General features: G+C 40.8%; 1 protein-coding gene across 1 annotated transcript; it reads right to left on the bottom strand.

The window, feature by feature from the left end:
• Positions 1 to 287: 287 nt before the first annotated feature.
• On the bottom strand, positions 288 to 11,512 carry LOC130481378 (transmembrane protein 68-like). Its single transcript, XM_056853979.1, has 6 exons — positions 11,177 to 11,512; positions 7,096 to 7,260; positions 5,459 to 5,652; positions 4,532 to 4,592; positions 3,808 to 3,947; positions 288 to 417 (listed from the first exon to the last, which is right to left on the bottom strand). The coding sequence occupies exons 1-6, from the start codon at positions 11,496 to 11,498 to the stop codon at positions 313 to 315; spliced, it is 987 nt and encodes a 328-aa protein (XP_056709957.1). The 5' UTR covers positions 11,499 to 11,512; the 3' UTR covers positions 288 to 312.
• Between the last annotated feature and the right edge of the window lie 635 nt (positions 11,513 to 12,147).

Here is a 12,147-nt window from a genome sequence, read left to right as displayed (position 1 = left end):
CACTGATCTTCTGATTAAGCAACCAAATAAGGACTGCACTTTTACTGTAGGCTGCAAAATCAGTAGTTCAAGCAAAGTTTTTTCAATAAATTTAATCAAAGACCATTAAAAAGTCAAAAGCACAATCTGATGGCAGAAAAAAGCCTCAAAGCTAATGCTGACTAGCATAAATAACAGTGCTATAGCTTCTTGTTTTAAAGACCTTAAACAAACAACGAAGTAATATTTTAATTATTGTGTCTTTCTTTTAGTTAAGTAAACCATTTGCAATTTATATACATATACATTATTATTTCCAAACAAGTGTTTTCACTAATCGTGTTTTGGATGTTTATAAAAGCGCTCCAGCAAAGCTTTTGCTATGCTACCTGGTATTTTTTGGTGCTTATCTCTGAGATTTTTTATTGCAGTCTTTGTCTGAAAAAGAGAGGGAAAATTAGAAAATAACATTTTAATTCTTTATTACCACCAGCAAACCACTCAAGCAGTACTTATACTGAACATTTTGAGGCTACTATAAGTTTAAAATTAGGGCTATAGCATTCTAGTTCATTAGTTCATCAGTTTGCAATTATTAAGTATCTTATTTAGATGTGATAAATTCCACTGAATCGCCATCTTATTAGCTTCCTAAGAAACTAATTAGCAGCCTGAATAGCCTAGACTAGCCCGAGCTTGTCGAACCTTAGGGTCAGAAATGGTTAGGACTTAGATGGGAGACCATCAAGGAAAACCAGGGTTGTTAATGCAGAGGAAGGCAATGACCAACCACCTGTCGAGGGTCAGCCTGCGGACACTTCCTCAGATGAAGAGGAACTAGAGGAAGACGGCAGGGTGAGAACAAAGGAGCAGCCGCAGCAGACAGAAATCAGTGTAAGGAGCGAGCAGGCACAGACAGAGGAAGTCTCACCTTGAACTCTGACCTTGAATTTGGATTGCCCCTCGTACTGATGCCCAGGAATTGGACTTGAACAGCACGGTTTCATGATTACCCTATCTGCCTCTGGCCCTTGTATCTGCCAGCATTCCGGACACTACCTCTGCTCATCTCTTGCCTTGAAAACCCCATGAGGGGGTCACCGTAAGTCGGCTGTGACTTGACATTTAATTATTATGTTGTTTTAAGAAAGCAATCAAATGTACTTTTTTCTCATTCCATGATCTTCTACCAAGCAATGATACAACTTTGCCTATGGGAGGAATGTGTCATCAACTCACTAGATGACAGTACCCAAACTGATTACCTCTTGCCTGGTGCATCACCTAAAATTGATCTCCAGATTTGTTAATAGTGGTACTACCATTTTTTCATTTATACCTGCACTTTGCCATATAACGGCTTGATGCACTCTGGTTAGAGCTAGAGACAGATGCAAATAACTGCTGACTTTTAAGTTTTCAAAGTGAGAGTGCCCATTTTTTCTCTCATCTTAAGATCTTTTGGCACCTAGAAAGATCAAATATGCTAGGTGCCTTGAAAACGCTTTTAGGTTGACAGAAATCTTTTAAATAAATAAATCTTATCAAGTCTGCCTAATATCTCCTACGTTACATCTCCAGGGTATTTTAAAGTATGGACCTTTTTTAAAAAAATAATGCCAAGAAATATCCTGGGTTCTAAGTATAGTTGCCAACATGTCTATAGAAAAATGTGCTGACACTTTAATAGGATTCTTGAAAATGGCTCTTGAAAATTGGGGGGGGGGGCAGGAGCCCCTCATCCCCCTGCACTGTGGTCCTCAGCAGGATTGGGCCCCTTTTGTGCTTTGGGGGAAAAAATCAAGGTTCTAAAATCCTTGTGGTAGACTGAGGCATGTGATACCTTGGCCTTTAAAAGAAAGAAACAAAAGGTATGTGTTAGTGGTTACCAGAGATACTTATCTCTCTAATTCCCACCATATTGATGACATTAAAAAGGAATCCTGCATGTGCTTGGGGGATGGGACACTGTAGAAGTAAACTTCTCATTGAGGTCTAGTAGCCATCCTGTATCGTAGAATGAGGAGCCTGTAAGGAACTCTCGAGAAACTGTGCTGTGCAACCAAAAACAAAAAAAGCAATTTGCTCAAACTACAAAGAAAGAAAATAAACACTGTTGTACCATCTTGCTGATACTGCTCTGCTTAGCTGCCATGTAGGTATAGAGATAACGACAGGCCTGGACAGAAATGTCCTATCCCTTTAATAGAAGCTTCATGTGGGAAATGGGTAGCTGAAGCCGAGATAAGGCAGCACAGAACTTCTAAAAAATAAATATATAACATCCCATTAGGCCTCTATTAAATGAATAGGACTTTTTTTCCAAGCATTTAACAACCTGCTCACATCAAGGGAGATAAACACATCCTTTACCGTTAGTAGAGTTGTGCTCTGGCAAAATGGAGTGGGAGGCTCCTCAAATTATACACTCCAATCATTGTTTGCATCTAACAAACTGCGGCTGAATGACATGGTGAGAGATGGCTAGAGCACAGGGCCACTGGGATTAATAAGAACAGGTGGTGACATTGAACCGCCTATCTGTAACTAAAGATGGGAAGGCCTGGAAAAAAACAGGAAAATTGGGGGGAAAACAGGGTTTTTTCCGTTTTTTCCAAAGGCGGTTTTTTTTGGGGGGGGGGAGGTTTTGGATAAAAATGGGGGGGGAACTGTTTTCCCCCCAATTTTTCAGTTTTTTTCCAAGCCTTCTCATCTCTATCTGTAACACACACATGGGCAAACCAAAAGGACTGGTATGTGGGCTGTCTAATCAATATGAGCAGTCCATCCCAAGTTATTTGCTGAGGTTCTGTAGTAAGGTTTTATTATCCAGGAAACCATAATAACAGAACGTTTACTTACCTCCCTGTTTTAAAATATTGTACTCTATTTGAGTTGGATCGTATAATAACTTAAGCACTTTTGTGCTAGCAACAGTGCAAGACTTCATGAAAAAAGTAAGAATCACTTGTGCAATATCTTGCACAACACCTAACATAATGCTGCTCTAGCAAAAAAAAATCCATTTGTATATGATGAACTTATCACAGTACAGCATTTATTTATTTAAAATATGTACATGCGCCCTTTCCATAATGCGCAAGGTGGCTTACAGAAAATAAATGTAAACCTTGTAAAAAATTGCATTTATGTTGAAAAGTGTATTGCCTTGTTTCACTTGCAAAGTTATGAAACACTAGTCTGGAAACACTGCCCTCTAGAGGGAGACTCAGCTAGAGGAGAAGCAGAGGATTCCCTCCAGATGTTGTGGGGAATTTAAGAAGACTCTTCAAAGAAAACAGCTGGGGACACAGAGAACGCCAGCTGGCAGAAGAGTGGCCATTTTCTGGACTGAGTCTTTAAGTCTGAGTGTCACTGGGACTTTGCAGTGACTGTGAGGAAAAGCGGTTTCTCTCAGGAACTGTGAGGAGAGTGGGACCTGTCTGCAGCTTGCGAGACAGAACCCAGAGACTAAAGAGACTTCCTTCCCCTTGCCCACTGACTTTGGGATGGGTGAATGTAATGGTTACTCTCACTGTTTGTTTCATATGCCTAGTTTGATTTTATTGTTCCCCTTCCCTTTCAATAAATCTTATTTGTTTAAGGTTCACGTGTTCCAGGTTTTGAATGGGGGCATCTACAAATCCTGTGGTCCCTGACCTGGCCCTTTTTACAGCAAAAAGGGTTACATAAACATACACATTTAAAAAAACATGAATTAACACATGAATTAAAATACCACTACACTAAAACAGCCAATGAAAGCACATACATTATACAATTAAGAGTATAAGAATTTTATAGGTGTCAGTAATATTCAAAACTTACCTTTTCAGTTAGTTCTTCAGCTGTTATATGTGGATCATAAGGAATGGGATCACCTACATATGTGCAAAGTTTGACTGGAAACCCTCCATATACAGGGACAACTGGCCACCGGGTACGCTCATATAGCCACTTTAATGGCCCTGTATAGAAAATTTAAAATATGCTCATTCTTTGACAAATGTAGTGCAGACTTAGACCCTATAAGAAGCCCTAATTTTAAACAGACCCCCCTTATTTTCTGTTTTGTGATATAGGATGTAGAGGTACATGAGAAAAGGCCATGCAGTTGACTCATAATCCTATAATACATGCCTAGGTGGTCATGCATGATATGTTCCAAGGACTTAATCTAACTCATAATTACTCAAAATTATTCATGTTTCAATTATTTCAGCTGTTTTATGAGTACATAAACATGTGCTAGATTTCAATCCAGCCTATGGCATAACTAGCCAATATCAAATGGTAGCAAATCCTAGAGGAAAAATACACAAAAAACAGTAGAGCGTTTAAGGGATGGAAACAGAACAAGAGGAGAGACGGATGGAAACCTGAAGGAGACAGAAAGACAAGAAGGATGCATGCCTGACCGCAGAAAGCTTAATAAGGTTTCAAATAGAACTCCAATTACATGGAAGTCTATTTAAAATCAGTGGAATTTATAAAGGTTTCATCATTGGGGTATAAAAAACACATAAGAAAATAAAGGCAGAATCAATCTTACATATTTTTCCAAGCGTCCTGTATCCTTCCCGAAGATTTGTGGTAAAAACAGGGATGATGGGCTGGAAGATGTGGGAAAAACATTGCCAGAATTTCATCCTCCCATTGTTTAATGATCCTGCACTATCATCACAATGTCCATAAAGAAATATTATTGGTAACAATTAGGGGTGTGCATATTGATATGCCGAATTAAGAAAAACTTGAGAAATACCTTTTCAGTATTTTTCGAGGGTAGGGGGGTTTACTGGCAAAAAAATGGTGGCAATAAATGGGAGCTGGAAAAGTGGCCGCTATAGCCCCGCTACCATTTTTTTTAAAAGTTTTTGGATTTTTAAAAAACAGTCTTTGAGTAAGGACAACAGACTGGTTATTGTGCAACAGACGCACTAGGAGATACTTCTGCAGCTTTTCCCTATGGGGTTGAAAAGACGGTTAACCGTTACCCCTCACCTCTCTTGCCCCACTGACTATTCTGAACACTAGCAGAATAAAGATCCCTTTCTTTCTCTGACTGAAGGTCTTAATTTCCTCTTTCATATCCAATCATGACAGATAACTTTTTTCCTCCTCTCCCTTTCTTGCCACATGTATATGCAGTAACCGTTCTAATTCAAATATATCCTCTATGGTTCTGCTTAAAGGTTATATCATATGAACACATGAAGCAGCCTTACATTGAGTCAGATCACTGGTTTATCAAAGGCGTTATTATGTACTCTGACTGGTAACAGCTCTTCAGCATATCATCTATCCTGTTGATGGTTTCAACAAAAGAGTTCCAACAGATGAAATTTCTCGTCCCAGGACAAACCAAATGGTCAATGGTTCTATTAATCTTATGAAAGGTTTTAATGTATATGATTGAATGCAGATTTCCTCTGAACATACCACAAAAATTTCAAATGTATGGCATATCGTAACTCACCACTTTTGCATCTATGGCCACGTGAGCAAAACCTGTACGGTTGCCCCACAAGAGGCTGTACTTCTCATCACTAAACAGTGCTTCTCGGACGCCACCAGGTAAGACGCCTAGTAAGTACCCTTTCTTCAGAATTTCAGCACATTGTACTCTTCCATCTTGTGTTAGACCTTGTACATTAAAAAACAGCTTTATACCTGAAAAAAGTAAATTAAGCTATAATATTAAAGTATCTAAAATATGTAAGAATTCCATATGGTAGACATAGATGTAACAATATTTCCTCATCCCCATAGCACAGAGAAAAATTAACTATAATACATGATAGTTTGGATTCACTAGAGTACTTGCATGAATGCAAGGGGGAAATGATTTTTGTTGATCTGCAGCATACTTCTGACTTCCTGCTTAAGCTATTCCTGGGAGGAACGAAATCCCTTCTATTAGAAGGTTGGGGAGATGCTACAAAGAGAGGCAGGTGTAAATCTTGTTTGGATTGTTTGATTGTACTATTTGACTGGATTAAACAGTCTGAACAAGATATACACCTGCCTTTCTTTGTAACATCTCCCCACCCCTTCTGAGTATTTAACCCTTAATGGATGTACATTTTTATACATTTGAGAAAGTAACTCTGAGTCTTGAAAGCTCGATGGAAGAAAAGCCTCAGTGGATGACTGATGAAACTCTTTAAATTGCTCAAGACAAATGAGAAGCAAAAGTAAAAGGTGACAATGCATGTACAGCTCATGTGTGAGTGAAACCCCTCATTTATCCAGGTATTAGTCTCCTGTTTCATTTGTAAAATGAATGCATGTTGGCTCTTTCTTATAAACAGATTTACGTATGGTCACTTTTAACACGTTAACAAGTCTTCTGAAATTGAAACAAAGAGTGCTCATAACAGGGATAAGACAAGGAGAGGCATAGGTCAGAAAACCTAAGAGTCCCAGTGAGACACAGCAACATTGGCTCAAAAAATCCCTTGAAAAATCTCAGTGTCTGAATTGGGGGAATCCAACATTTGCATGATTTTCTTATCTGCTCATCTTCATTGTAAATTTATCAGTAGGCATTTCTGTTCAGCTGACAACTGGATGGAGCTTTTTCTTCTGGGCTGAAGCATTGTATTTATTTTATGTATTTTAAAAAAAATTATACCCCCGCCTTTCTGTCCTCATCAGGACCACTAAGGCGGCTAGCAGATTAAAAAAACATAATAAAAATATGTCTTAAAACCCATTAAAACGAAACAAAAACACATCATTAAAACAATTAAAACTAAAGTAAAATACACATATAAAACAACAAAATAAAAACATATGCAATTAGCTTATTAAAAATAAGCTTGTTACAGTAGCTAACTAAATCCTTCAGTGATCTTCCAATACAGACTCCATAAAGTTATCTGTGTTAGCCTGTTTTTATATTTATTAAAGGGAGGACAGTTATGACACATCCTTACAGATTTCCAGTCAACATGTCAACACACACAAAAAGAGAAGCATTTTGACACTCACCCAACTATATGTTTTCATGACTGGTATATAAAATATGACAATTTAATCCGATTACAGATTATACTCTCTTAGGTTGCAACATGCACATGTATCTCCACTAACACAAAAAGCACATTTTACCTGGGATTTTTGAAAAATTGTAATCAACTACTGTGTGGCAGAGTCTTCCAGTCTGTAAGTAGAGTCTAGATAAAAAGTAGAAATAGTCTAGAGGAAATGCTCCATGGTAGAGTACAACAAGACCTGGTCCTTTTGGTACTTTATCCATCCCACGCACTTCATAACCTGTTCAAAATGCAAGAGTATTAGCAATACTTTTTGTTAGAATTTTTTTTTAGTAGATTAGTAGGAAATACTAAAATAAATTATAATGCTATGGCACCCACCAATATGTTTCCTGGTGCCTGCTTGTTTCTCTCCAAAGTATCTCTTCCACAAAGCAAAGAGCCAACCCTGGGTTTCCCCCACTTTACTGGAGTAAAAAAAGTTCCTCCAAGGCACCCGTTTTTGTGTCTGTACAGAGCACCCATTTGGAAACAGCTCCCTCTATCAGAGGACGATGCTTGGTTTTGAATTGCCCAACATTTTATGGAAATATTTTGTTATTGGTCCCATCACTCCCCATGGCAGTAATTTTGTTGTGGTGCCCAATACATAGTCTCAAAATTCCAAATATGTCCATAGGCTCAACAACACTGGGGCGCTCTAGTATAGTCTTTGGGACCAGGAATTTACCGTCTCCCCAATTCTACGCTCTAGTCATCTTGAATTTCATGTAGCCTGTCAGATTCAACCTAGTACCTCTAGCAGGAGCTTTCACCTTTTACTATTGTGAAGGGAATGGGGGCCTAAACTCACTTAACACAGTAGACTGTGGCTCTAAAAATTATGAATCTGATTTGTACTCACTGGATGCTACAGGAATTTCTAAATACCTATATCATTACAGGACCACCTGGACCTAGTTATATCACGGGTTGCCTACTTCTAAATTGGTCCCTCTAGCTGTCCCTTTAATATGTTTGATCTGCAAGCAATCACAAGGTGATGTTATTAAATTTCATGCCATGAAAAGCTTTAATACCCATTTCCACTCACTAAACTTCTATTAAAGGGACAGGACATTTTAGTTGTATCCTATAAGAAGCTGAAATGAACTGTAAAAAGGTAAAGGTCCCCTGTGCAAGCACTAGGTCATTCCTGACCCATGGGATGACATCACATCCCAACAATACCAAGGCAGACTTTGTGGGGTGGTTTGCCAGTGCCTTCCCCAGTCATCTTCCCTTTACCCCCAGCAAGCTGGGTACTCATTTCACCGACCTCGGAAGGATGGAAGGCTGAGTCAAGCTTGAGCCAGCTACCTGAAACCAACATCTGTTGGGATCGAACTCAGGTCATGAGCAAAGCTTTTGACTGCAGTACTGCAGCTTAACACTCTGCGCCACAGGGCTCCTTGAAATGAACTGTACCTGCTACTAGGGCTGTCGATTCGGTTCGGCCCGAACCAAAAAACAGACGAATTTCCACCGATTCGGCGGTTTTTCGGTTCGGATTGAACCAAACTCAAAAAAGGGGGGGGAAACGGGGAAGCCGAATTCAGCGAGTTCAGGGTGTTCCCGAATAAATTTGGCGAATTCAGGCCCTTTAAAAAGATCTGTGCCTTCCAGCTGGAAGGCGCAGATCTGTCCCCCCCCCCCCCCGCAAGCCTTCAGGGAAGCTTCCCTGAAGGCGCGCAGGGGGTCTTTAAACAGATCTGCGCCTCCCGGCCGGGAGACACAAATCTGTTTAAAGACAACCCCGCGCGCGCCGTCAGGGGGCTTCCCTGGAGACACACGGGGTGCCCTTTAAATAGATCTGTGCCTCCCGGCCGGGAGATGCAGATCTATTCCAAGCCCCCCGCGCGCCTTCAGGGAAGTCCCAGGAAGAGGGGCGGGGGTCTTTAAACCCCTCTGCGCTGCCTGCACAGACAGCACAGAGGGGCTTGACAACCCATCCTTCCTCTTCCCGGGAGTCCTGGGAAGAGGGGAGAGGGGTCTTTAAACCCCTCTGCCCTGCCTGCGCAGACAGCGCAGAGGGGCTTGACAACCCACCTCCCCGCTTCATAGGAGTCCCGGGAAGAGGGGTGGGGGTCTTTAAACCCCTCTCCCCCCCCACGCCTTCACAGGCTTCCCTGAAGGCGCGTGGGGGGCCCTTTAAACAGATCTGCGCCTTCCAAGAGCCCCCTGCGCGCCTTCATGGAAGCCCTGTGAAGGCCCGCGGGGGGCGAATTTTTCCCCAAACTCCGGATCTCGCCCGAATTTCGGGGATCCAAAGCGGGGGAGTTCGGACTTCGGCACGGCCTGAATTTAAAAGGGCCAAATTTTGCCGAAGCCGAACTTTACCGAATTTTTTTTTCAACAGCCCTATCTGCTACCTTATATTTAGGCAGGACTAGGCTATTACCCTCATACTGTTGTGGTTTAAATAATTAGTCCTTCCACTTCTATGAATGCCAGAATATTCCTCAAATATATCTTTGGTCCACAACTGCCACAGAAGATTACTGCGGGAGTGGGGGGATCATGATCTTAGTTCACATAGCAAAGAGTCACGGCATGACAAAATAAGTCAATATTAAGCCCGCTAAATAACATTAGTTACTACGTAATTAACAAGCATTAATGCAAATCCCATAAAGGATTCTTTAGCATAATGCATATTGCTTCTGTTAAAAGTATGAATGCAAAGAAATGAATTCCAACAGCTAAGAATTTATGTTCTTAAGAATGTGAGAGTTCAACTTCTCAATTTGTGTAATAAAGTATGATAGCAAAATGAACAACAAAGCAATTCATCTTCAGAGGCCCCAACGTTGGAGCTACACAGGTGACAACTCAAGAAAAGGCCTTCTCAGTTGTGGAGTCAAAAATTTGGAATGCCCTCCTCAGGGAGATTCATCTGTCTCCCTCTGTTATTGTCTTCCACCAGCAGATGAAGACTTTTGTTTCATTAGGCATTCCCCCACTAAATATTATTGGCCCTCCTCCCTGGTTGCGTTGCTACATGTGTTTATATGTTGTACTGAACTGTTTAAATATTTATAGGCACTTATATTTTGATGTGCACCATCTTGGGAACCATTTTTGGATGGAAAGGTGGCATAGACCTTTTAAAAAACAAAATAATAAATGAATTGACTATATTGTCAATTCAATATAGATAAAACACAATATAGATAAAACACATGTAACAATAAGATTAAACACATGATTTATAAAAATCTAGTTTACCTAAAATTATTTGCTGGAACTGTGTGTTGGCTAAGAGCACGATCCTGAAGGGGCCCCCAAATCGGCATAGGAGCTAGCGCGACCCCATGCTGGCATAAGTGCCCATTTATCCAGGGATAAGGGGCATTACACCAGCACAAGGGATGTTCATGCCAGCCCTGCTTCATCACCGGCGCTGCCTCCTGCCAGCATTCAGTAGCGCAAGTCCCCCCACCAGTGTCCCTGGAGGCATTCCTGGGGACGGAGCTGCCTTTAGGTAGCATCCTAACCCCTTTCACCCCGGGAACGCCCACTCAAGTTGCAGCACTGCTTTCTATAAGGGCATTTCCCCCATTTTTCATTTTAAAATGCTTTTATTTTCTTCCGGCAGCCGGGAAGTCTCTGTGAAGGCGCCATGGCTGTGCCATTCCTGGCCACCGCGCATCCACACACCCCTTCAGGAATGGGCTGTAAGAGCCAGGAAATCCCCGGTTCAAATCACAACACCCACAATCTCCCTTTGTTGCCTTAGGAAGGTTGCTGTTTTAGTTTTAATTTCCCCTAAGCCTGTTACAGGCTTTGACATATTAGAGCATATAAACTGTTATATTAGTGTGGTACATATGCAGAATTATTCAATATGAAACCTTATTCTTCATAAAGACCATTTAGAGGCTTGTATTTCATTTAAAATGAACATGCCTGGCTAAGAGCCACTTATAGAAAACTCCCCTGTAACAAGCCCAGACTGCAATATAGGAATAAAACTGGCTGTCCTTATAGTTATGGATTCCTGACACAAGTAATGGGAACCACTATGGATACTTGAAATCAAATACTATTCCTAAGGTACTTTAAGCAGAGGATTTATAAATGGCCATAAATTTGGCTCTATCAGTGTCCACCAATACAATATGTAAATGCTTTCCATATGTTGTAACAATTCTTACCGTGCCACACTATGCCATACATGTCCCAAAGAGAAGACACTGCCCTCCTTCCATTGTTCCATGATGTACTGAGATAATCTCCCTTTAAATTATTCTTTCTCTTGTAAATATGAAGGAGAAGAATAGAAAGATAAATAAAGCCAAGCATAATTAAAGTTGGTGAAAACAGGATTATGAATGGTGTCAACGCCCACAAGAGAGATGGTGCACAGTCTCCGAAATCCCCTAGGTAATGATTTGGATAAATCCATTCTTTCAGTAAGCTTGTCAGCCCAGTCATATCTTCCTGTCCAGGAGAGTAAGACTCACTTCTGCTGATCATCTTCTGTGTAAAAGTGAATCCAACAAGTCTATGGATAATGCCGACCCTAAACAGAAAAAGGACACTTAATGCTTAGTATTTTATTACAGTACAATCGGAAACTTTGGTCTACAACTTGGGTTTCATTCCCAAAGTGGTCTTATTAAACTGAAATTAGAAGGACTTGAATGTTACAAGATCCAAGGCTAACAATGGAAAACACTGGCTTGAGTCATAAGAACATAAGAAAAGCCATGATGGACAGACCAAGGCCCATCAAGGCCAGCAGTCTGTTCACACAGTGGCCAACCAGGTGACTCTAGCAAGCCCACAAACAAGATGACTGCAGCAGCATTAACCTGCCTGCATTCTACAGCACCCAATATATTAGGAATGCTCCTCTAGTCCTGGATATGGTCGATCTACATCATACATTGTATAAAGCCATCATGTGCCTGTCCAAGAAGGTGCTGAACTTAATCTTTTACAAAGGAAAGGCTAGAGAAACTGTCTGTGAGAAAGAGAAGGTGAAATCCTGTGGCTCAAGAGGCAGCTTTGCGTCTTTTAAGGAGACAACCACTTTACAGCTGGTGACCTAAGTGACAGATTGTTGCACAGATAATATTGGATACTGCTTCACATTTTGTTGGAATACTTCAGGATCTGTTTT

Source organism: Euleptes europaea, chromosome 8 (assembly GCF_029931775.1).
Source record: "Euleptes europaea isolate rEulEur1 chromosome 8, rEulEur1.hap1, whole genome shotgun sequence".
NCBI lineage: Eukaryota > Metazoa > Chordata > Lepidosauria > Squamata > Sphaerodactylidae > Euleptes > Euleptes europaea.
Note: the sequence above shows the minus strand (reverse complement) of the source record. Positions and strands in the feature narration are given on the sequence as shown.

What these genes read in the sequence shown, in the direction of transcription:
- LOC130481378 (XM_056853979.1), bottom strand. Translation starts at nt 11,498, where the DNA reads ATGATCAGCAGAAGTGAGTCTTACTCTCCTGGACAGGAAGATATGACT. An exon ending in GTATGGCATAGTGTGGCACG is followed by an intron (nt 7,261 to 11,176) that starts GTAAGAATTGTT and finishes CATTTTGAACAG; the next exon opens with GTTATGAAGTGCGTGGGATG. An exon ending in CTGAAGAACTAACTGAAAAG is followed by an intron (nt 418 to 3,807) that starts GTAAGTTTTGAA and finishes TCTCTTTTTCAG; the next exon opens with ACAAAGACTGCAATAAAAAA.